The 25,185-nt window shown below is 39.7% G+C and overlaps 3 protein-coding genes across 4 annotated transcripts; 2 read left to right on the top strand and 1 right to left on the bottom strand.

Moving 5' to 3' along the window:
• Window positions 1-462: 462 nt before the first annotated feature.
• crlf1a (cytokine receptor-like factor 1a) lies at window positions 463-15,701 on the top strand. 2 transcript variants are annotated; one of them, XM_054614254.1, is made up of 9 exons: window positions 463-875; window positions 4,464-4,742; window positions 6,195-6,324; window positions 7,396-7,565; window positions 11,987-12,144; window positions 13,285-13,359; window positions 13,457-13,550; window positions 14,620-14,804; window positions 14,927-15,701. In XM_054614254.1, the coding sequence occupies exons 1-9, from the start codon at window positions 803-805 to the stop codon at window positions 14,948-14,950; spliced, it is 1,188 nt and encodes a 395-aa protein (XP_054470229.1). In that variant the 5' UTR covers window positions 463-802; the 3' UTR covers window positions 14,951-15,701. The 2 variants fall into 2 exon arrangements, with proteins under 2 accessions (XP_054470229.1, XP_054470232.1); XM_054614257.1 differs by having other exon boundaries at window positions 14,620-14,808.
• A 3,434-nt stretch (window positions 15,702-19,135) lies between these two features.
• odf3l2a (outer dense fiber of sperm tails 3-like 2a) lies at window positions 19,136-21,399 on the top strand. The gene is made up of 5 exons (XM_054614640.1): window positions 19,136-19,184; window positions 19,635-19,745; window positions 19,922-20,047; window positions 20,506-20,647; window positions 21,054-21,399. The coding sequence occupies exons 1-5, from the start codon at window positions 19,136-19,138 to the stop codon at window positions 21,397-21,399; spliced, it is 774 nt and encodes a 257-aa protein (XP_054470615.1).
• A 30-nt stretch (window positions 21,400-21,429) lies between these two features.
• ebi3 (Epstein-Barr virus induced 3) lies at window positions 21,430-25,159 on the bottom strand. The gene is made up of 6 exons (XM_054614519.1): window positions 24,865-25,159; window positions 24,264-24,378; window positions 24,022-24,121; window positions 22,991-23,108; window positions 22,704-22,867; window positions 21,430-21,946 (listed from the first exon to the last, which is right to left on the bottom strand). The coding sequence occupies exons 1-6, from the start codon at window positions 24,965-24,967 to the stop codon at window positions 21,791-21,793; spliced, it is 756 nt and encodes a 251-aa protein (XP_054470494.1). The 5' UTR covers window positions 24,968-25,159; the 3' UTR covers window positions 21,430-21,790.
• Window positions 25,160-25,185: the final 26 nt, after the last annotated feature.

The following is a 25,185-nucleotide window of genomic DNA, read 5'->3' as shown; positions in this document are numbered from 1 at the left end:
ATCTTCAAAATATTGCCTCGCTTAAATGTTTTTAAATTGTCCTAGAGATAACTGAATCCCACTTAAACGTTGGTGAATTTCAAAATTACAAAAAGTTGGAAAATGATCAACAATTTTCATGGACAAAGACTTTTTTTTTAGGAATTCCTTTCCTGTAACTCTCAGTGACTCAACAGTCTGCTGTGGTGAAACAATTGTAAAGCAGGGACCTGGGGCATGGAAAGTAACAGATACAGAGTGATTCAGTGAAAGTGAATGGCTCTGACTCCCCTACCCATCACTGAAGAGGGAGAGGTTGGGGGGGAAAAAAGAGCAGGGAAAGGACGGAAAGAGGGGGAATGACAACGACTGTGTGGGAAGAGAGAGAGAGAGAGAGAGAAAGGGAGAGAGGGAGAGAGAGAGAGAGAGAGAGAGAGAGAGAGAGAGAGGAGGGGCTTAAAAAGTATGAACTTGTGTATGATTTAGCTGCAGGAAGCATTAAGAAAGGAAAAGACTGCAAACAGGACGCGGTATACTCACTCTCTTCTCTCTTTAGCCGTTGCTGAGGACGTCTTTGCCCCTATGGCTTCTCAGAGGGGGGCTTTTCCCACCGGGTCACACTTTTTCTAGTGCGCTCCTTTCCTAATCCGGAGCTTTCAGCTCTTTTGAACCCGTGCTGTTTTTCCTCTTTCCACACACTGTGCGTAATTTCTATCCAGGATCGAGGGGGGAACAAAAAAGAAAGAAAAGAGAAAGGCGACATCACAACAACACGAGGACGAGGAATCAAGAAAGAGAGTTAAAAACGAACTGAGGGGGGGAAATGAAAGGCGTCTTGGATATCTGCTGGGTTTTCCTCACGCTGCACACTCCCGGCGTGCTGTCCTTGTCCACACGTAAGTTGTCCATCGATGCGCAAAGTCACGGTCTTGGGCTGGGGAAGGGGTTTGGGTTTGGGTTTGGGTTCAGGATTTCCCTTTTTGGTCCGCTAAGATCAGTTGTATCCAAGTGTCACCCAAAGGTCTGTCTGTAAACAGATGTGCGTGACACTGTCCTGTTCTGGTATGCGTGATTTTAAAGATAAAACAGATGCAAACGTGGGTTTTAACCAATAGTACAACACATTATAGAGGGGTGTTAAGTCTTGATATGGATATTATAGGAACATAATTAGGATATCTAGGGTGATAGTCAATGCAAACACCACAATCCCTGAAAAGAATATCATAGTAATATCACATGTGATATAATTACTGTTTTAAAAGGATATAAATCGGTGCTAACACTGCATAAAAAAACTGCAAGCCCTGATACTATAATTATAGGAATATTATAGAGATATAATAGAAGATTAAAACACTTACTTTAACTCTAGATATAAGGTTTCTATAGGAGGATAACATATTTAAATCCCATATTGGAACACATATGAATTACAGTGATCCTTCATTGGGTAACACTGTATTTAAAATATGTTTCCAATGCAAATTTACTCAACATATTCTTACATAATAAGGGCTCACTCTCTTGGAAAACTCTGGTTGATTCCTGGACACATTCAAAAAAAGGAAAAATGCCACTTTTGTCCACTTGACACCTCCTGTTATTGATGTGCTCCTTGCTGAAGTATATTGGCTGTATCCCTGCAGAGAGAACTCATCTCCCAGGAGGCTGAATTTTCAACAAGTCAGGCCATAATTCGTTTAACACATGGAGAGCAGGGGCGCTTCATGGACTGCAACAGAACAGTGACATCATTTGCTCGGGTTTTGGAGAATGTTAACCGGCAGCTTAATGCACAGTAACGTAAATAAATCAAAGTTATGTCCGCTTCCCCCGTTAAGTGGCTGGATTAGTTTTTATGGTGAGCTCACTGGCAAAGAGCAGCTCCGCAGAGAGGATCTCCTGTTATTCATCCTGTTTGAAAGGTGCTAATAAAATAAAGTATAGTTTCAGGGGCTTATAGAAGACAATGGGCCTTGATCATAAGCTGCCCTGCTGTTTATTACAGGGCTTAATTGGTCATTACTGTTTTATTCACTGTAATGGAGGTTGCTTCCCTTTCACTCAGAGTGCTGTGGTTAACAAATGCCACTGAAATAAAACAGTTTAAATGTGGAATTTTCTACTCAACATATAATTAGTTTTTAGTGCTTCTCATAATCCCATCAAGTTTGAGTTTATACTTTGCTGTTAGCATATAAAGTGGTATTTATATTGGATATGATGGTTTAATACCAAATATTTGACTCTGAAACACACAAAATCCCCCAGAAATCTGCTTTTTAACCTAAAAGTACATTCTCATATCCCTCAGTACATGTCCCGTTAATCTTGCCTGTACTTGACCTAATTTGATTTGACGTTAGACAAGATAATCTCTCCTCTCTCGAGATATAAGCATCAGTTCAATACCACAAATGTAAGTTTTATAATAAAAACATAAAAAAGACATCCGTCACTGTCTCCTCCGTCTCCTTTCAGCTGGTTTTGCACGGCTCATTGTCACTAAATGTTGCGTGACTTCTTCATCTTGGCTCGTCCACACTGGCCCCTCAAAATACTCCACATGTACGTCTATTGTACAGCAGAGAGAGGAAAAGTACAGGCTTTCTTTGAAATGTTGCATGGATGAGAGTAGAGTAAATAGTTCTTTAGAAAGAGGGGAGAATGTCACGTATCTTTGAAGACTGACAGCCTAACGGAAAATGTTTTTAGTCCACCAAAGACTTAAAATCAGCCATAAATGTCTTTGGAGACCTCTCACTGAAACAAAAACGTCCCTCGCCCTCTCCGTCCTCCACCATCGTGGGGTTAAACTCATCCCTGGCCCCGATCAGAGCTGTGTGTCAAGCACCCTCAGTTTCTCCAAACAAATAATACTTTACAAGCCATTTCCTCCAGTGAGCGTGTCAAGCAGAGACAATAAACAGCAGTAATTGTGTCTATCACTGTAGTGTTTGAGCTGCGGTGGACGAGGTCTGAGGGGGCTTCACACCGCGCTCCGGGGCAGTGTCCCGTCCTCAGCGCCGGTATTACATAAACACTGATTGTTATTCAGCCGTATCAGCATATCATTGGCTAATCACGGCCCCCTTTGAGTCCGCCGTATCCGGTGACAAAGACAACCGCCCTCTGTGCTTGTGATTGTTTGCATTCATGTGTGTGCATAAATGTGTGGAAGTGTTCTGTCAGAGCTGGCGTTGTTGGGAGTTGTGATATTGACATAGGTGTGGAGTTACAGTAGAATTAACGTCTTCAAAAAAGGCGTAAGGTGAATAGATTTTGGCCCCCGGGCGCAGATTTTTAGTGGTCTGACAAAGTGTTGAGGCTCTCGCTCACTCACTGCTCAGTCATTTCTGCATATAAATCATCTGAAGTTGTTTTCATAATGCCGTGTACTTAGGTGGGCAACTTTTCTTTCTTTTTCTTTCTTTTTTGTTATCAGAATTAATAATCTTCTCTTGTGAGCTGCTCTTGCAAGAAAGAAAAAAAATATATATATAAATAATATATGTATGATTTAAAGCCATAATCACACAGACACAGAAGTTAAAACATTCACAAATATTATTTAAAAGTCCCTCAGAAAAATTTGTTTCTCTAACTTGTTGCAGATTTGATTAACAGCCCACAACCACAGACAGATAAAACAGATTCGCATAATTTTCTTAGGCATGTCTCAAGTTTTTCAACCATTTCTGACTTTTACGGCACGGAATTCAACCTGCAGAAACACATCCTTAGGATAGGTGATGCATCACAGGGAACATTTCCTCACCTTTTTTTGGCCAGTTTCTGCCACAGTATCATCATGACAGCGACTGTTTTTGTTTCCATTATCTGAGAGTCAGCTGCCACCAGTCACCTTTTAACTGTAATGAAGAAAACAGTAATAGTAGTTTCATGACATCCATGTTCACTTTGCTTTCATTATTTGTCTAATTTCTACTGAATAAGACAATCCAAAAACAATAAATTGGATGCTATCTCCTAAAAAAAGTTAACTAACGGCTAATCTACCCTTCTCAGTTTGGTTTCTTCAAAGTGTAGAGTGTCGGAAAGGCGTACTCTAGTAACTTAGTATGATAATTACAAAAAGTAGGTAAAAATTAGAGCAGCAGAGGCTGAGATATCCTGACATTTTTATTCCTAAGTATGGGTCTAGCACCAAAAACACTGATTCCTACGTATCCCACAATGCAACTGTACAGAATATTTTAACAGACCCTCTATGTCTGGTAAACTCCTGCATCTTTCAAATTCCACACCTCCAGTTTTCAGTGAAGGTTTTCTGTTTTAATTCTAACTCATAACCCTGATGACATCACTGTGAGGTCATCAGGGTTATTAGACTTTGAGAAAGGTCTAATCAGAGCCACAGGAGACTTTATACAGTTGCTTTTCCATGCTGAGTAGAAGTGACGAGTAAACTGACCTTTATGTGTCATCAACCGTCTTCCTCTGACATCCATCTCCTCCAGATGTAGCAGTAATTTACCCCCAGGACCCCGTCCTCCGCATGGGGTCCAACCTGACCGCCAGCTGCTGGGTCCACCCTGACCTCGGCCACCACGCCAGCTCCCTGTTCTGGACGCTCAATGGTCGGCAGCTTCCCGGCTCCCTGTACAGAGTGCTGAGCCCGACTAACCTCAGTGTGACGCTGGCCGGACTCAACGCCTCCAGGCAGACGTCCGGCGACAACCTGGTCTGTCACAACCCCAAAGGACACATCTTGGCCGGCTCCTGCCTCTACGTCGGCAGTAAGTCAAGTTTTGTCAGCGGTTATAGGATTTTCAGCTTGGTTTCAAGATAAGATAAGATAAGATAAGATAATCCTTTATTAGTCCTGCAGCGGGGAAATTTGCAGGCTTACAGCAGCGTAGAGTAAAGTGCACACAAGAGACGAAGACAAGATAAAAAATAAAAATGAAAATAAAAAAAACAAGTATTATGAATAAGCAATAAAAAAACAGTAGAGAATCAACAATAACTGAAATATTATATTTACAGACAGAAAAAAAAATAAAAAAAGTCAGAGTCCATATTTTCTTATTTTGTCATTTTATTAGTGTATTTATTTGGCCGACATTCTCTGAGGAAAATGTGTCTGCATTTTTCTTCGCTTTGCTGTTAACTCCTGTTACTGAAAAAGTAATTTATGGCAGAACAGGAGTGAGAGGAGTGAAAAGGAAATGGGAATAAAGGGAAACAACGAGGAAGTAGTGGGCAGATTGTTAAGTGTCTCTGTGGATGCTGTATTTTATGTTTAGTATTCCTGCCTGGAGACCAGTGAGAGGCCTCTATGAGCTGTGTGGTCCATTACTCGCACTCGCTACGGGGTCATAAGACAATTTTACACAGACATATGTTGGTATTTCTATACTTATGAGGACCAGCACTTACATAATGCATTGCATAGCCCCAAAATAGTTTATTTAAGGGTTTATAGTGAACTACATTTGGTGATCTTGTTAATGTGATTCCCTATAATAAACTTATTTTCTCCAGGGTCAATCCTTACCTCCAAGAAATAGTTTGACATTTTGGGAAATAAGTGTATGCACTTTCCTGCTTAGAGTTAGGTACTTGTTATTATCAATGGACATAATGGCTGAAGCTATTCAAGTAAGTTGTAATAATAAACTGGACTGGACCCATCCATTAACTCACAAACAGCCCTTTGTTGAAGTAAGGAGTAGCCTCGCACTAAAAATGGTCCTCTTAAAGATAGAAGTACATGAGCACACACACACACACACACACACACACACACACACACACACACACACACACACACACACACACACACACACACACACACACACACACACACACACACACACACACACACACACGGAGAGGCAGTGATGATCCTAATCTCTGTGCGATGCTGGTTTTGAGCACCCTGTGTTCTGAGAGACTAGGAATGTTGGCAGGGATCCCGAATCTGACCAAATCAGACAGCGCATAACCGCACACACACTCACACCAATTAAGAAAAAACACACCAATTTGTGAGGAACACCACTAGAGGGTGAATTACACTCAGGAGGAAGGGGCTGAGGTAATGGCTGGAGGTAACTTTCTACCCTCAATGACCCAACATCTTCCCTCCACCTTCTTTGTCTCTGCGCTGTTCTCTTTTGTCTCTCATGTCCATTTTCTTCCCCCTTTCTCCCCCATCTTTGCACCTGTTCCTCTCTCTGTCCCAGTGCCTCCGGAGAAGCCGGTCAATCTGACCTGCTGGTCCAGGAACACCAAAGACCTGACTTGCAGCTGGGCCCCCGGAGGAAAAGGAGAGACTAACATCAGCACACAGTACACTCTCAAGTACAAACTCAGGTATTCTCACACACACACACACACACACACACACACACACACACACACACACACACACACACACACACACACACACACACACACACACACACACACACACACACACACACACACACACACACACACACAAAATGAATGAAATTAGATATTAATGTTTGAACACGATTGATGCCAAAAATAGAATGAATGAATGAAAATACATCTTGAAATGAAGAACAATACACTAAGACAAACTCAGACACATTTTTTAAGACCACTCATAGTATTTCAGTTATCAAGTTAATCTTCTGGAATTAGACCAGATTCTGAATAAAGTAGGACAAGATCAGAATCAGGCCAGATCTGGTCCGAATGAGACCAGATCTGGGTAGAGAATAGTTTTCAGAACTTAGCATTTTCTTTAGGACTTTTTGTTCCCTCACTCAGAACATATTGAGAACACAAAATCCGTTAAGTTTGTTTTTGCTAGTATTCGTGTGAGTTTGACCCAGAATATTTTGGGGTAAAATGTCTGGACTAGAGCCTATTGCAAATGTTTCTTAGTCAAAATCAACATATTTCAGGATTTTTTTATTAAGCTGACGTGCGTAAAAAAAAAAAGATAAACGCTAAAGTGGAGCTGGAAACAGACAGAATACCATATCTCTTTGGCAGATCTTAAGTTAAGAATAAAAACAGCCGTGGTTGCCAGAGGGTGAAAGCCCGCCGTCCGTAGAAAAGTCACATTTCATGAGAATTAGGGGGGAAAAGGGGTTTTCATCTGGGAACGATACATTTTCAAAAATGAGGTTCATATGGGTTGTAAGCTCTATTCGCATATTTTAATAGTTAAATAGTTAAATAAGCAATTTAAAAGCAGCGAAAGGGAAATAACTAGACATGCATGCAGTGGCGTGCCAACTGCAGTCTCACTGCAGTCCCATTAGTGTAAATCAGGACCTAATAAAACCACTTGTGACATATAAACTCTTACCTGGCAACACATTATATAATAAATTCCAAATCACATGCATTATTCATGGAAACTGATGCTTTACAGAGATACTTGAGTATTTTATGTTTTCCTCCCAGGTGGTATGGCAAGGAGAAGGAGTGTGAGGATTACACTCATACGCAACCTTACTACTGCAGCATCACGCGGGACCTGCACCTCTTCACGCCCTACGAGATCTGGGTGGAGGCCTCCAACCAGCTGGGCCAGGCCACCTCCGATGTCATCACCCTCGACATCCTAGACGTGGGTGAGTGTGAGAAAGAGTGAACTCCGACCCCGTTTTTAAGAGCTTAGATCCCAGTGACAATGAGCCCTCAGGATATAATAAATAACATTGCATATGACATCTTGAGGCTTGAAAAAACAAAGCATCACATGTTACACACGACTTGTGAACAGTTCAATCTGTGACAGATTTTGTGATTTTCCCCTCTTTTCGTCTTTGGTTCCACTTAACGTAGTAAAACTTAAAAAAATCTCACAGGATCAATGCAACAGGGAAAAGAAAAAACAAAGCAAACATTAATATCAGCAAATAATAATAATAATTGATTATAATAATAATAATAAAGTGATTTTTCAAATGAAAGGAAGAAATAAAACATATACAGTGATATAAAATACTTTTTTCAAAGCCTCTCTTATGATTGTGAGTTGTTTATTCCTGACAGAAGAAGCTCTTTACGGAGCAGGGTCTTGTTTTTAACTAATCAAGGCTAACATGATATTAACCGGCTAAAATGATCCGGTTAACTCAAGCTAGCATTTGAAGGATGATTTGTTTGTCTCATGAATAGTTGGACATTTTGCTTTTATTTTCTTTCTTGCCCAGAGTTAGATGAGAGGATTTATCGCCCTTGTGTCTCAGAGGCAATTATCTTAGCTTAGCATTGAGACTTTAAGCACGGGTAAAGATCTAGACAAAAACATTAAAAAAATACGCCTTACAGCACCTCAACAGCTAAATAATTAACACGTTGTATCTTGCTTGTTTAATCAGTCGGGAGATTTTGCTGTAATAACAACAATTTGTGGTTATATGCCAGACATTTTCTTGGCTGGTAGCAGAGACTAAATTTGCAAAGCAACAGTGATTCCTTTTAAATTCTAGTAAGGATCCCAAAGTTTCCAAAGATGTGTGGAATAAAATGCTTATTATCTCATGACCCCTTAGATTGGCAACCATGAATAACCTTATCACGTTATGAATTCATCTCTTTTATTCCTAGAGGCAGGACGTTGGCTTGACTTCTGTGGCTTCTGGCTTTTTGGAGCAAGTTGTTCACAAGCACTGATCCAGCTTTGCACTGATAGGATGAGCGGTGTTCCCTTTTAAAGCTTTGTTATGTGGTCCGTTGCCTAGCTTAGAGCGGTTTAAGCAAATGGACAACAAGATCAAAATTCTTCTCTTCTCTCATTATCCTCCCTAAAAAACACACACACACTCGAACACACATGTATGCACACACCTGGAGGGGCGTAGGCGTGTGTGTGTGTGTGTGTGTGTGTGTGTGTGACGAAAGAAAACGCCCTCTCTTTTGATGAGCTCATTTTCTTTTTACTCATGCTCACTGGACACACACGTACAGAAAACACTTGGTAAACCCCTTTTATGTAGCGTTGGAATGTTCCAGGCTGATCCTCGAACCTAATCCCGTCTCCGAGGCGGCTGCAGACCCCGAGGCCTGAGGAGTTTGGGCTTTGAGGCTTTACGAGTCCGACCTGAAATAATACAACCTGATTAGCTTGGAGCTCTTCACCTGGTTCAACACACTGCTAACGGTGTCGGGGAATTGTACTGACAATAAAACCATACAGAGTTTTAGAAGTTAAAACGTCACCAGCAAGGAAACGAGCGTCCATCAAACTGTAATCCCTTTTCCGTTCCCTAATGTATGCACGCACACACACGCACACACACACCTGTTAACACAGCCCGAGGGCAGGGCAGGTCCTGGTAACCGTATAGAAACAGAGAGACAGGCAGAGGTGGAGGCGGTTTTTGGACTTGTGTGTATGTGTGTGTGTTGGTTTTGTTCCGCTCAGCTTGCCCTGGCCATTCTTTTCACGCGAGCAGTTTCCACAGAAATAGCGGGTCATAAAACACAATAACCACACCTTCGTAGAGCTGCCGTGAGTCACCCGTATTTACGGTCTTGTCCAATCATTAATGAAGGCGAGGTGGAAACACCTACAGCTTTCTCTAAATTCCTCCGTCACGGGGAGCCCTCTGAACCGAGAGACTAGAGGCAACTTGTATCGGTGTATGAGTCGGAGATGAGGGTATGTTGAGGGATGACACAATATATGTTAACAGGGATTCATCAGTAATTTGACATGTCTCATTGACTTTTTTAGCCAAAATGCACATAATGTATGTTGGAAAAACGCAGTTCCTCTTATCAGAGGCCAAATAAATGTATTTGTCATTTAAAAGATTATATCTTCTAACTAAACTACAAAGGGTTGCAATTATTTAAAACAAGTTAATTATCTCATTATCTTCAGATATCTTGGCTTTGCTTCTGACAACGGAATAATTATCTTGAAAAAAAACTGAATGATATATGAATGCCATTCATATTGACAATAATCAAGCAAACAAAACATCATTATGAAACCTGCAGTTGAACTACCTAAATGTATGGTAGTCAAATAGAAAAAAGTGATATGATACCTCATAGTTTATGTGAAATAATGTACATTTACTGTTTTAAAACTGAATGTATAATTCTAGCAATATTTGTTCATTTAATTTTTTCTGAAAAAGATTTTGAAGTATTTTTTTCCAGACCTGAGTCTTCTCCAGCAGCCCTGATCTCATGCTACGTCCAAACATCCATATATATATATAACATAACATGGGGCAAAGAAAGTCCATTAAACACAGGAATAATCAGCATTTTTGTCCGATACATGTCACTGACTTGGGCAATTAGTGTATCCACTTCCCAAAAATGTTTTACCAAGGCTTTAAAACTTTAAAGTTTTACTACACTTTTGTGTTAAAAATAAAAAAAGATTCTAAGACGGGTGACTGTGCGTGCCATCCTTGGATTTACACTTTTAAAATCCCCCATGAGTACAAACTGTCACGTCTGAAGCAACATATTTTAGTTAAGAGAAAATCTTTGGTTCCTCTGAACACTGGGGACCATAAACAAATCCTCTAAAACTCTTTTGTTAACTCCCACTTTTTCCCCTCCACTGAATCTTTCCCATCTTCTTTTTCCCCCTGGGCTCGTCTTGTTTGTTTATCGCCAAAGGGATGACATTATGAAAAGGGACTGCAGTTGATATTGAAACAAGCTCAAAAGCTCAAAACAAAACGCGAGGAAAGTTAAAATAATGGTCTGTCAGCACATGTTTGTTTGTCGGAAAGATAATCGTTGTCAGATGAAAAAAAAAGCCTCTTCCAGTTCACACAAGTCAACTCTTCAGAAACTATAAGACAATCGGAGACCACAAACCTCAGCCAACGCTGAACAATCCTTCAATGAGCTGTTACACATGAAGACATCACTACTACTGCTTTGAATTTGAATAAAGTGGATTTCTTGACCCTGCAAACGTAACCCTGAGATGTAGAAAAAGCCCCTAAGCAATGCATTCTTGGCTAAAAATTATCATCTGCGCCATCTGTCCACCAGAAGTGCATCATTAGGTTTTTAGGATAGAAATATACTTGCTAATGGATGTAATAAATTAAAAGCACTCCGGTTTTCGCCTGGCATGAAGTCATTGTTTGTGCATTTGAGATTTTGCACTGATTATGACATTAAAGTCACACTGTTTTTCTCAAAAATAAATAGATATCCAGCCGGTTGGTTAGCAACGTAGACACGCACTCTATTTTAAAGATATTTCTGAAATTCTTAAAGCTGCTGTAATCCATGGTTTTGTATTAACAATGGATGAAATTACTACAATTACAACTTTACCGCTCTGGTAAACTCTCACCGCTCTTATCAACTTCATTTCCAGCAGCTGGTTCTATCTCTATTAAAAATCTGTACACTAGCTGGTGAACATAGCGAAGCATTTAACGGATAAAGAGACAGATATTTAAATCAGGAGTTTACCAAAATAGAGCTTAAAAGATATTGGAAATACATTAACTATAATACATCTACAAAATATTTCATATCAGTCTCATTTATCTTCACTTTATTTTTTAATATTAATTAATGTTCCAAATTTCCCATATGTCACTTAAATCAATTAGACGATAAATCGATTAGTCAATATACAGAAAATATATTGTCAACTATTTTGATAATTAAATAATCATTATAGTCATTTTTTTTATATAAATGTGAGGATTCAATGCTAATCTTTGTGATAACAAATTCATGTTTGGGTTTCAGACTGTTAGTCGGTCAAACAAGACATTTGAAGACATCACCATTGGCTGTGGGAAACTATGATGGCTATTTTTCATTTTATAGAAGCATAATCGGGACATTTGATATTTAATAGCAAACAAAAATAATCGTTATTTGCCGCTCAAATGTGACTGATTAGCGCTCCATCTCTTCATACAGCAGAGATGATTTTTGGGATGCCAGACCTGTTTGAGAAGTTGGAACCGGTATTATTTTTGGCCTATTTCCAGCTCTTAATTATTTCTTCTTAATTGACAATCTCCTCTGTCTCCTCTTACTCCAGTGACCACGGACCCTCCGTCAGGTGTGACTGTCAGTCGTGTCGGTCAGTTAGAGGACCAGCTGAGCGTTCGCTGGGAGGCTCCGCCCGCTCTTAAAGACTTCCTGTTCCAGGCCAAATACCAGATCCGCTACAGATTGGAGGACAGCCAAGACTGGAAGGTATAGGACAAGGACTCAGAGTTATAAAGACATAAATCTTCTCTCTTTGTTTTTCTCACACACAAACAGATATGCCGCTGCAGCTGTTTCTCATCCTAATGCTGTAATCACCCCTAATCTAGTCTGATTGAGGCCGCCTCTGCCAGACGGGTTAACAGTTCAGAAACTTTCATCAGCCATAAATCTAGAAGTCAGGTTTTGATCAGGAGAAAAACATCGGCCAGAGCCACTGTGTTTACCTCTGTTCAAACTTTTAATGAATGAAAAATACAGTGTAAAACCTTCAGCCGTGCAGATATAGTTTCCCAGGAATCATTTGAGTCCTCTGGGTACGAGTGAAGATTCTCCAGTAATTAAGGGGGAATTACACAGATGTAATATAAGCAAGTCTTTGCTCGCAAAGTGGAAAAAGAAAAGAAGGGGAGTGGAGAGAGGCGGCGGAGGGATGAGACTGCTCTGAGGGAGAAGAGAGACTTAAATCCAAGAGGTTTAAGGGTTTGGTGGTGAAAACAAAACGCCGTTTTCCCTCTGAACTGGCCCTAATCATGAGGTCATGCTGAGGAATGGAGGGATACATCTCAGCTGTTAATGCCTTCAATATGGCTGTAAAGACGCTCGGCGGTAACGTCTGCCGATTTGGCTTCCCCACGTCACATCATTAGCCCTCTGATGCCTGTAATTTCCATGTTCTGCTTTCTGTTGCAGTCGTTCTTAACAAGTGTTTACAGACCGAATGCCAGAGAGAGAAAGTGGAGACTATTAGACATGATTATTAACTGCAGTGTGTGTGGGGGGGCTCTTTCTCTCCATCTTTTCTGTCTTTATTTTTGCTGTCTGCGTGTTTTGAGGACATGTACATGCTCCTGTGTGTGTTTCTCAGAATATCCAGCTCTGTAATAAGTAATAGAGAGCAGATTTTTACCCAGCAGGCACGGCTACATTAAGACATTTTCATAAACACGCTGATCAGGAGTCACTAAACAATGTGGTGTGCATGCATGCTTTGGTCTGCTCATGGTTTGTGGTTGTGTTTTCTACATCTTGACTCTGCTCTGTGTTTAAGTTTACGCACATTGGTATTTAATACTGCGGTCAGACCTCCAACTCTTCTGTGTTTGGGTCTTTTTTTTTATCCTGTAGGTAATGGATGACGTTGGGAATCAGACATCTTGTAGATTGGCTGGACTGAGACCTGGAACTGTGTATTTTGTCCAGGTACGGTATGATCTGGTTGTGTGTGTGTGTTCATGTTATAGTGTTTGTAACTGTACCTCAGATTGGGTCTGTGTTCATATTGTTGCATCTTCTCCAGGTTCGCTGTAACCCTGTGGGCATCTACGGCTCTCGCAAAGCTGGGATCTGGAGCGAATGGAGCCATCCTACTGCTGCATCCACACCACACAGTGGTGAGCACACACACACACACACACACACACACACACACTGAGCACACACACACACACAGTGGTGAGCACACACACACACACACACACACACACACACACACACACACACACACACACACACACACACACACACACACACACACACACACACACACACACACACACACACGACTCCTAGGAAGGCATTTCCTTGCTCATGATCTCAGTTTTTGAGGGCATTTTGATACATTTTAAGAGGCAATTTGTGCCGATAAAACAATTTGTGCCGATAAAAGCACCACAAGTCCCACAGCTCAGTTTGACTGCTGGAAACTGGGAGCCTCTTAGAAAAAGAATGGAGTTGTTTTAAACTTCTTTGCTCTTCTTCCAGCGTGTATTGTATTGTATTGCCGTTTTATTTAAGGCAGATGCATCGGTCAAATCAAATCAAATCAAAAATCATAGCCAAACAAAATCATATTATTGCCAAACAAAACACTAAAAAGTTGAAGCAGACTTTGATTATGTAACACTTTAGTTGCAACACAAAATGTTTTACAAAGAGCTGATAAAAGACAAATAAAGTGACACTGAAAACACCTTGAATTGTGCTGTCTGATCCACTGAACTGCTGTTGTTGCCTCCCAAGATTTAACAATGATATTGCTGAGTAAAGTAGTACTATAACAACTTATTGTAATGAAGGCCATGACTATGAAAACAAAACATGGGCTGTAAAACACTTGAAGGATTTCCCAGAACATCCCATGCATTTTGGCAACAGTACCAGACTGAAAGAGAAGTCCTATCAGTTACCGTGTGCATTCACTGCCTGAACTTTTCATGGCTCTTGGTGTATGTTTACTGGCACGCACATACAGCGCACTAAACATCTTGTGCAACTCCTCACTTCTTCTTCTTTGCTTTAACTGTAACTATAACTTCGGTAATAACTGAGCTTTAAAACATGACAGATGTGACAGATAAACCACCACTGCTGCTCAGTAGGATGTTTCATTACAGAACATCCAAGCTGGTCTTACTCTAGTCTCATGCTCTCTCTCTCTCTCCTTCTCTTCCCTTCATGCAGAGCGGCTGATATCGGGCTCCTGTGACTCAAAGTCCAGCGGGGACTCCAACTCCACCCTTCGCAGGGAGCTGAAGCAGTTCTTCGGCTGGGTGCGGAAACACGCCTACGGCTGCAGCAGCATGTCCATGAAGCTGTACGACCAGTGGCGAGTGCTGATGCAGAAATCCCACAAAACTCGCAACCAGGTAGGTAAGCATCACTACTGCAGGGAACACACATATAATCGCACAAACATAAACGCTCTTGAGGCGAAAATTGTTTTGTTTGATGAAAGCTGATTTGTAACAGATTTTGTCTTTTAATTTAGGTTCTCCAAGGGGATAAATCCTAGCACACACTGCTTTTACAAGCAGAAAACAAGTCAAGAAAAGAACTGAGTGGGTGTGTTTTTGTCTATGTGTGTGTGTGAGTATGTGTGTGTGTGTGAGAAAGAGAGATTGTATTCGTATATGGGAATTATAAGACTTTTTGCTCTGGACATTTTGTGCAAATACCAGCCGTGGCCGCGAGAGGACAGAAACTGTGGGATTTTTCTCGGCAACATGAGACGCTTTTTTCTGTCTGAAAAGGTGCAACTGATCCTGGTATCATCGTTAACAACAGACCATGTGGACTACTCTGCTTTCTCAAAGGAAGTTGAAGCATGAATAACTAAATGTGCTCAAAGGTGATCAAAAGTATTGTGTGACCTTTTGCTGAGTTTCTTCTGTGGATCCAAAGCACCATCTAGTGGCAGTTCAGCATCCATGGATCCTCCATATACAAGTTTTCACTGTTGTCCTGATGAAAAAAGAAAAAAGCAACAGATTATCATACAGTATTTCTAAGTCATGCTTTGTCATATAAGTGCCAAAAATCGGTTCACCCAGCTTTCATGTGTTTCTGAGCGACAGTATGTGACTGATGACGTGATGGTGTTTGTGTATGGAGACGTTTCACTGCCTTTATTTTTGTACTGAATTGTACCAGCATATTTAAAACTGTATAAATTTATGTTTTATGTCTTAAGTTATGTTTAGTTAGTAAAGAAATATCAATGACTGAAGTTGTTATCGATCTCTATTGTTGTTGTATAAAGATGTTGTCAGAAACAGAGTTTGGAAATGAGTTGTGTGCACACTAAAGCAGACGCTTTAATATATATATGTTCCCATTGCTCCATAGATTATGACTTACTGCTCCACACATTTCCTGCTGCAGGGACTTCGGTTCCAAATGTCTGAGCTAAAATATTTCAAAAACAGTCATGTATAAGGACAAAAAAAAAAAACCCAACAACATCATAACATGGATCAGAATTATATTTTCTCTTCACATCGCCTCCAAAATAAGCAGAATGCATGTCTGTGTGACATGGAGTGATACTATCAGTCGAAGATGAAATGTCTGGTCAGATATCAGTTGGTGCCTTCAGTGTTCTTTATTAACTCTTTATCTAGTGTTGATATGAGATTATACATCTGTGCACGCTGTGACTCAAGGTCTGCATCTCAACCCCAAGCTACAGAAGCACCAATTCAAATTTGTAACTTTAATATCAAAAGCTGATTAGAAGTTTGGGCAGACAGCCCAGGAAAAAACATTCATGTACTGATCATATTTTGGGCTATTTTGTTACCGTACTATACATTTCTTAACTACTTTAAAACTTAAGATAAGAATGCATGATTTGCATATTCAAACAACATTTTCAGAAAACTTGTAATACAAAAAATAATTGTCTTATTGTTAGTCATGAAATGGGGTTTTGTGGTGATATTTTATAAAAAAAAAATGTTTTACCCAATTTACCAGTAGTGTTTTCAAATTGTATGGCATTTTACAATTTAAAAGCCGTTTTCTCAAAATTAGTTTTTTCTCATACTGTGAGGCAGAAAGCAGCCAGTAGCACTTACATACACCACATTTTTATTCTTATTGTTTATACAAATGAGTTTGTACATACATTAACCTGATTTATTGAACATTTTATTCCTAAAAACATGGGTTGTTTTTTTTATGGCTGTTGACAGAATTTATGCAACGATTTAAAAGAGACATGAATAAATTCTTGCTGCAAAAACCTTTGACTCAAAGATGTCAACAAAATTAAACATAGGAATTTGAACCTCCAATGGTCAGATTTCTGCTCAGGAAATGCAGCTGAATTAGCATATATTTCATAAGATAATGCCCAATTTACATATTTAAATATAACATTTCAGAACATTTTTAATACAAAAAATTGCCTTAGTGTAAGTTACCACTAAGGCAATTTTAGTGGTTGATCTGCAGTTTCATGTTGTCATATATTATATGACACCATGAATGTACTTCAAAGTAGACAAAGTGATATGTGAGCATGCCGAGTAGAAGTAAAAACTCTACCAACACTTATAAAGTAAAGTAGAAATTAATCGTGATACCAGCTTTTAGCTTGTGGGCTTCATCAGGCTCATCATACGACCTCTTGAGACTTTTTTTACTCCTCCATGCACCTTGGAAGTAGGTGGAGTTCTTACTGCTTGGAAATTCTTACTCACTGCCTAAAACACAAAACTCCAACTTAGAGATGTATTGTGCAACTTTTCAAGAGAATCAGAATAATCAAATTGCATGCCATCTTAATGTGGTTACAATAACCAAATATGTTTCAGAATCATAACCAACCAAATATTTTTATCAATCATTGAAGAATGGAATTTTTTTTTTTTTAATTTCTTGAAGGGGCCAAAAAGTGTCTTGCAAAATATTCTCAGTGACCAAGAAAAGCTTCTACGCTTCACAATTAAGCATTAAGGAGCGCAAACATATTTAGCTGTCCACACGGTGGAGCTGTCTGCAGTTCTTTGATGCATGGTCCTTAATTCCCAACACTTTCCATTGAACTCATTGGAATGCTGTCCTACTAACTACAAGAAGAACAAACAATCAGGAATGCAAACTTTGGGGAGGGCAATAAAAAGTTGACATCTTTGTACAATGCCTTCCCTAATGAATCCAGGCTGCATCTGGATCCTGGCCCCACAACAACAATGTGGCGATGCTTGCTGAATTGTCTCACTGTTTATCAGAGAAACTTAAGACAGTGGTTGTGTTTCCTGTCAGTGTAGCAGGTTCCTCTCCTGCTAGTCACACAGCAGAGTCTTATTACTGAGCCTGGGGCCACTCAGACTCACCGGTGCTTAATATTTAACCAGTGTGGGGTCATGGCTCTGCTCTAAAGGCCTTAGTTACCTCTGTGTTCAGGGATAGATTTAGTAGAATGGGAGAGCAAGAGTGTGAATGTCTAGCTGAGGTTCTCACACTGGAAAGTAAATATCTCAGTATATGCTGGAAGTGAGTCCTCCTCAGGGCTTTTCTGCCACAATTGACGCGTTTCAGATGCCGCCTGGGTGCTATGCTAGCAGTCAAAGTAGCCTACTATAGAATATGGTGGAAACATATTTCTTAAACTTTTAGTTCCCAAAATTCTCACATCCCATGAACTGAAATTAAGTTCTGTAGCTTGAATGTATTTTTATTCTGTTATTAAGGCAAAAATATCTGAGAAAATATCTCCTCTTTTAATTTTTTTAATCAAAACATCTAAAGAAATATCTTTGCCTCTGAATTTTGCCCCTGAATGTAGTGGATTTGAAATTAAAAGTATAAAAGATAATTACTACATGTTAGGAACCTCAAAATTGTACTTGGTTAAATGTACAGTAGTTACTTCCCACCACTAAGGGATGATACATTTTGGCTTTTAACTAACTGTGAACGATTCAGCAGCCAATAGAGGAAAAAATGCACAAACATCCCTGGAGAATTTTCAATATTCAAAAGCTTTTTTTTTGTTTGTTTTCCTTCCTGGAAAAATCCATTTGGCAAGCTGTCTCATCACCTGACTAAAATTACCAGCCAGTTTGGCAGACAACGAATCATTTAGAGATTTGGCACTGATCTTAATATATATTTATTAACAAAAAGCAGTCCAAATCTTAATACTCACCAGTCCATGATTTTCATTACAGCAAAGCTGAGCTTGTCAAATATCCACCTGCAACAGAGGATCAGTGTAAGTCCTTTCATTTTTAATAGCATGTGCTCTGAGATGCTATTAGTTACAACATACATTGTTTAGTTGAGAGGTTCACCACACACATCAGCTGTAGTAACCTAATGCCTCGGAATAGGATGACAAATGAACTACTAACTTACATGTTAGTGACATTACTGTTGCAGTGCTTTAAGACTTTATTTAAATAAATCACTTAAATGTACAATTAGCTGCACAGAAGTTGTGTCTTAGACAATCAGTGGTTCTCCAGCCAGTGGAAAAGGAGGTGGGGATATGTTTGAAACGTCCCCGGGGCCTCGGTCAAGATAGGGTTTCTCTCACCTCACGGTCATGCATAATTCAGCCCAGGAGGCCGCCGATCACCTGGAGAGGGACACACAAACACACACACAAAAAGGATGTGTCTGAAGTGACAGGGGACCGAAGAGGAAGAGAAGGAGACAAAGAAGAAAAGGGAAGAAAGAGAAACAGAGTATGCAGGAGGTGGCGAAGAAACGGCCGATAATCTCTGCAAGAGAAAGAGGTTAGTTTAAGAAATCTGTATGCCTAGTGTGTGTGTGTGTGTGTGTGTGTGTGTGTGTGTGTGTGTGTGTGTGTGTGTGTGTGTGTGTGTGTGTGTGTGTGTGTGTGTGGGGTGTACACCCACATGAACTTAGCTGAGCTGGTTTCTGTTTGAAATCTCTCTCTGCCTTATTCAGCCTTTGCTCCATGCTTGTTTGAGGTGTCTACTTAAGTTAGAATCCAACATGCACAGGAAGAGCGTTAAAATGCGTAACCATAGAAAATGAGAGAAAGAGCTCCATATGGAAATCATCAGAGACATCATAGCCAGAGCCAAAAGAGCAGTGGGAGTGCCATACTGCTGCACGGAGCTGAGTCTGTTGCATCATGTTCATCACTGTCCTCCTCCTCCTCCTCCTCCTCCTCCTCCTCCTCCTCCTCCTCCTCCTCCTCCTCCTCCTCTCATTGTCAGGCCCGGGCCCTGGACGCTACGCTCTGCCCCCTACAGTTGGATACATCAACCATGACTTCACCAAGCCCAGCAGCCCGGCATACTCCTTTCACAGCCGCATGAGCAGTGCCAGTGAGTTATTATATATATAAAATCTGTAAAGATGTCACGTTTTCTTCTGTTATACTGGTCTGCAGTGCCCCAGTTTTTTCTCACATGATCTTTTTTTTGTGCCAAATACCTGTGTGGAATTGGATTATTTATTTGTATGTCTTTAGATGAGTTCTTGTGCATCCTGTTTTCTGTAGTGGTCTCTGTGGACTCCAGCCCAGGACCAAGGTACCACATTGACGCCAAGGTCACACGGTTTGGCCGAATGGAAACCCCCTCCTACTCCATTCTGGGAAGAGGACGGTGCACAGGGGAAAACAGAGGTGATGAAAATAAATTAACTTCTGCATACTGTTTACAATAAACTCCTAAGGTATATTGGCAAGCATCAGAACTACTCCATATATACATAATATATATATAATATATATATATATATATATATATATATATATATATATATATATATATATATATATATATATATATATATATATATATATATATATATGTATATATATATATATATATATATATATATATACTTAGATGCTGGGTAAATAATACAATCAGTGGTTCACAAAAATGTATTCAATAGGGGAATGAAACATCTTAAAACAGACACACACTGCCATCCAGGTAATAAGGTGAAGAATGGATTTTTCTTTCACACTATCAAAAGATTAGAAGAGGATTAGAGAATACTTTCAAGTCGTGCCTTCTTCCGACACACGTTTCGATTAATAAAGGTAATATTTTTTTCAAACCATTTCTATCATAGGCCAGGTGTTCCAGACTCCAGGGCCGGGGGCCTACAGCCCAGAGAAGGCTCCACCTCTCAATGCTCACCACAGACCTCCATCTTACACCATCGGCTCTCGCACCAGATACCGCTCTGTTGATGCTGTGCCAGCACCCAACAGGTGTAGACAGCAGGATAGAGACTTTCTAGGATAAGGCTCCTGACTTTTTGTCTCTGTGCTCTATATTAAATTACCTTGTTATGAAGAACATGCACTGTAGTTTATTTTGAGTCAATCCCACATTTAAAGCAAACCACAAATGTATTTGTGTTAGGTCCCAAGAAATGCACTATTCACTCTTTTGTGTAATGTCAGTTAAAAACTACAATGCCCAGCTTTTTTTTAAGGATAGAATTTAAAAATATATATATATTTGTGACGTGTTTTTAAAGATTTACTTCTTCAGTTGGGTTTAACTGGGGTTTTTGGGTGGTTTTGAGACACAGATTATTGCCAGTCTTTATCATTTAAATCAGAGATATGTTGCTGAAATGAAAACCTTAATGTGTCTTTTTCTTCACTCCAGCTACAGTCTTCCTAATCTACTGGGCTGCCAGGTCCCCAATAAACCCTCCAGTGCCAGCTACAGCTTCTCAGGCCGGCTGAAGGTCGGAGCTCCCTCAGAAGACCTCTCCATGAGTCCTGGACCAGCAAAATACGAGACCACCAACCCGGACGTTTACCACCAGCGCCAGCCCTCCTTCTCCATCCAGAGACGGACTAAGAGGCCGAATTATCTCTCTACGATTCCGGGTCCTGGGACGTACAGCCCAGAGAAGTCTCACATGCATTTCCCCAGACCGCCGTCCTTCACTCTGGGTGTCAGACACTCAGAGTTTGTCACACCACTGGTGGTGGGTGTAGTTGACTGACAGATGTGCGGATTCTATATGAATGCCTTTGTTTTTATTCAATTTTTTAACAAATAAGTCACACAATGACTAAAATATGGTACAATGTTTGGGTAGGGCTCATTATGTAAAACTGATCATACACCTTGACCATCTATCACAGTGTTTTACAGAATGGTTTCTATATTATCATTAGCTCCAAAGACTCAAACCAACAGTATAACAAAACAATACAAAAGAATATTATAATATAAAATAAACAAATAAATAAATAAAACAAAATAAAATATTAATAACTGTTGCTTGCATTGCTTATGCAGTTAAAGATTAAACCTGTGTGTGGTTCTGCAATTTTCTTTACTTCTGGCTTGAAAGGAGAGGGTTAAATAAATCAGGAAGTGAGAGGGAGCCTCTACGATTTCGCTCTCAGTATGGTGTATTTCACAGGTGAGCTCCAGCGGCTGCACTCGCCCAGACCCAGCAGCTCCTTAGCACACACCTGGAACAGGTAGGTCCTCCCTGCGGTCAGCCCGTTCAGTTCAATGTTGGTGCTCTCAAATGGACCCAGCTGGAGGCAAAAAATTTATGATGCAAACTTTTTAGATCATCCGTTTTAATTAAACATTTGGATTTCAAAATACGACACAATGACTGTGTTTAAATAAATTGGGTTACAGGAATAGTTTGACATTTTGAGAAATACAGTTAGGGATATTCTGTCTTGCCAAGATTAGAGAGGATTGATTCACCGCTGTACTTTAAATATGAAGCTGCAGATTCATATTCATATGGAGAGTTGGTAAGTTTAGCAAGTAACAGGAAACACCGAGAAACAGCTAGCCTGTTAAAATCTGCCTAACATCACCTCTAAAGCTAGCTGATTAACATGAATTTGTGTATTTCCCAAAATGTAAAACTAAACCTTTAACACTTGAGCATAGCATATAATTTAAATGAGAAGCGGTCCAATCAACATTTGTCATTCTTAAGTTATTATTAATGAAAATGGTACAATTCTAAACACTATAAGATGTATTGATGTGTGGCTGTTTTTGTTTAAAACTGAAAAGCTACTGTGCCATTATTAAAATAAAAAAACATGCTTTAAATGAAATGGTTTCAAAAATAAAACACAAATTTAAAATTATATTACAATTTACTTTAGTTGAAATGAGAAGGATTTCCACAGAAGAAGAAACTTTCTGAGACATTATCTAAGAGGTTTGGTTATTTTCAACTTCCATATGATGTGGTAGCTGTGTGTAATAATGTAGAGTTTTACAATCACTTTGCTGCTGTTACTGCTCATGAAGGGTTATTCTTACATTGACAGACTTCGGGGTGCCCCTGTGTTCCCACTTGTACAGTATCTGGTATTTTAGGGGGAAGATGTCCAGGTTAGCCCAAGTGGGGGGATGTGACCATTCCACCATCAAGTTTCTGGTACCCTGAGGGGAAACCTGGACGTCTACGGGGGGATCTGGTTTCACTGCAGAGAGAAGGAGACAAAGACAGGAATTTAAAATCAAAACAAAAGTGTCTTTACAGTTTTCAATCGAAAATGCATTTTCCACTTAATTTATTCTCTTTTTAAATCATTTTGAGCTCTCACCTATATCCTCCAACATGAAACTTGATAAATGGGAGCTGCTTCCATCAGAAGAAACAGCTGTGACATTGATGATGTAGTCAGTGAGAAACTTCAGGTTGGGCAGTTGGCAGTGCCAGAGCTAATAAAAAAAAAAGATACAAGATTATATGTGATGCCAGGTAATATATCATTTATAGCTTTATATATATATATATATATATATATATATATATATATATATATATATATATATATATATATATATTTTTTAGATACATTATTTATATGTTTTCCAGTATATTTCATGTCTCAATTTCAATTACTTGCTAATGTTTGCACACTGACAGCTTAATGTTTTATGTATTTGAAAATTTAAATGTAATAGGAAAAACATACAATCAATTATAGATATGTGCATGAGAGGATGGATGTGAGGGTTAGGGTTAGATTTCCCCACTGTGTAAGGTACAACTCATTACATTACATTACATTACAGTCATTTAGCAGACGCTTTTATCCAAAGCGACTTACAGGAAGTGTATTCAACATAGGTATTCAAGAGAACTACTAGTCACCAGAAGTCATAAGTGCATCTCCTTTCTTAAACAAGCATCTTAAAGCATAAACCAGAGCAAAAGTATAGTGCAGAGGCAAACTACTACGAAAACAATAATTGCAACAGACTAATACGAATATAATAAGTGCTACAAACTACATAACTCTCATTATGTCTCTTATCTCACTGACTACTTGTGACCTCTTACTCACATGACAACTTTTAACTAGTCTGGTGTCTATTACAGCGACTGTATTACAAGAAACATGATTAGGGGATTTCCCAAAATTCAGCTAATCTATTTTGAGCTGAAATGGAGATACTAGTACCTGGATCAGCAACAATACAGTAACATTTTCATTTAAATATTCACTATAATCCCTTATGTGTGTTTGGTTTCATTTTGTCTAAAAATCAGTCTGAGTGAGTTTTTGGAAACCCCCCTCTTCTGCTGAAGATACAGTGTTTCTGTCGCAAAGGTAAATAAGGTTCATACCCGCTCAGATGATGGTGACGATGCTGAAGTCAGATCAGAGGAAGCAAGGCCGGGTTGGATGAGTTGGCACGGCTTGGTGACCAGCTGTCTGTGTCTCTCACTGACAAACACATTAACATACATTTAAATGAGCTCCTCATTAACGACACTTGACGACTGCAGTCAGTTTGACTAAAAGGTGTCAATGGTTTGGGTCAACGGCAAATAGGAGGAGGACAGCTGTTTTTCTCTGCTGGATTTACCTGTAGGTGGCAATGTATTGTGTTGGTGGAGATCGAGACGGTTCAGGCCAGGAGCAAAAAGTCACGTTCGGGTAGCTCGCACACCGACAATGCACTTTGGGAGTGGAGGGAGGATCTGAGGGAAGAAATTACACTTACACTTACACTTAGTCACATAATGTGCAACCTGGGTAGAGCATAAAAGACAGAATATCTTTCTATTATTTAATGTGTATGTCTATGAAAAGGTTGTGTTTCAATATTATATCCGTCCTCTCTTTTTTATTGTTTGTTTTTCAATTAAAGGTTATCAGAAATAATATAAAATAATGGCATAAGGCTCACAGAATGCCTCTATAACAACTCAGGGTAGGAACATCTAAACAGAGGTGATTTACAATGTGTAATAGCAGCATCACAGAACATCAATTTTGAAAATCTATTACTTTTCAATTAAATCATTTTTTACTCAAATCAGAAATATAAAGACGACGGGACACAAGTAGCCTTACATACAACCGCATCATACAAAAAAAGTAATACATATTGGAAGCCCACGCACCTTTATACACCAACAAACTATATATACTGTGATCACATATTCATTCAGATAAATACTCACTCCCTGATGTTGCAGTCACCCTCAGCAGGTCCAGAGCTTGGCCTCCAAGAACACACACAAGGAGAGTCAAAGTGACGCACACACTGCCGACCGTCACAGCCATCAGAGCTTCCGGCTGGAGAAATTATGACCTGAGCGCAGTTTGTCTAAAAAGCTTAAATAGATGCTGTAGTGAACCCTCACTTGTGCTAGATATTCACTACTCTATCCTGTTGTTCCTTTGTTACTCTCTGTAATGGTCTACTCCATTCCACATGGCAAAGTTCAGAGATAAGGGACTGCGTTACAGCCTGCCGATGGCTCTTGTCTGTGTGTTCCATC

Source organism: Anoplopoma fimbria, chromosome 15 (assembly GCF_027596085.1).
Source record: "Anoplopoma fimbria isolate UVic2021 breed Golden Eagle Sablefish chromosome 15, Afim_UVic_2022, whole genome shotgun sequence".
NCBI lineage: Eukaryota > Metazoa > Chordata > Actinopteri > Perciformes > Anoplopomatidae > Anoplopoma > Anoplopoma fimbria.
This window is presented reverse-complemented; position numbering and strand designations above follow the sequence as displayed.

What these genes read in the sequence shown, in the direction of transcription:
- crlf1a (XM_054614254.1), top strand. Translation starts at nt 803, where the DNA reads ATGAAAGGCGTCTTGGATATCTGCTGGGTTTTCCTCACGCTGCACACT. An exon ending in CCTCGACATCCTAGACGTGG is followed by an intron (nt 7,566 to 11,986) that starts GTGAGTGTGAGA and finishes CTCTTACTCCAG; the next exon opens with TGACCACGGACCCTCCGTCA. An exon ending in AGGACAGCCAAGACTGGAAG is followed by an intron (nt 12,145 to 13,284) that starts GTATAGGACAAG and finishes TTTATCCTGTAG; the next exon opens with GTAATGGATGACGTTGGGAA.
- odf3l2a (XM_054614640.1), top strand. Translation starts at nt 19,136, where the DNA reads ATGCAGGAGGTGGCGAAGAAACGGCCGATAATCTCTGCAAGAGAAAGA. An exon ending in AATCTCTGCAAGAGAAAGAG is followed by an intron (nt 19,185 to 19,634) that starts GTTAGTTTAAGA and finishes TCTCATTGTCAG; the next exon opens with GCCCGGGCCCTGGACGCTAC. An exon ending in GTGCACAGGGGAAAACAGAG is followed by an intron (nt 20,048 to 20,505) that starts GTGATGAAAATA and finishes TTTCTATCATAG; the next exon opens with GCCAGGTGTTCCAGACTCCA.
- ebi3 (XM_054614519.1), bottom strand. Translation starts at nt 24,967, where the DNA reads ATGGCTGTGACGGTCGGCAGTGTGTGCGTCACTTTGACTCTCCTTGTG. An exon ending in CAATACATTGCCACCTACAG is followed by an intron (nt 24,122 to 24,263) that starts GTAAATCCAGCA and finishes TGTGTTTGTCAG; the next exon opens with TGAGAGACACAGACAGCTGG. An exon ending in GCACCCCGAAGTCTGTCAAT is followed by an intron (nt 21,947 to 22,703) that starts GTAAGAATAACC and finishes TTTTGCCTCCAG; the next exon opens with CTGGGTCCATTTGAGAGCAC.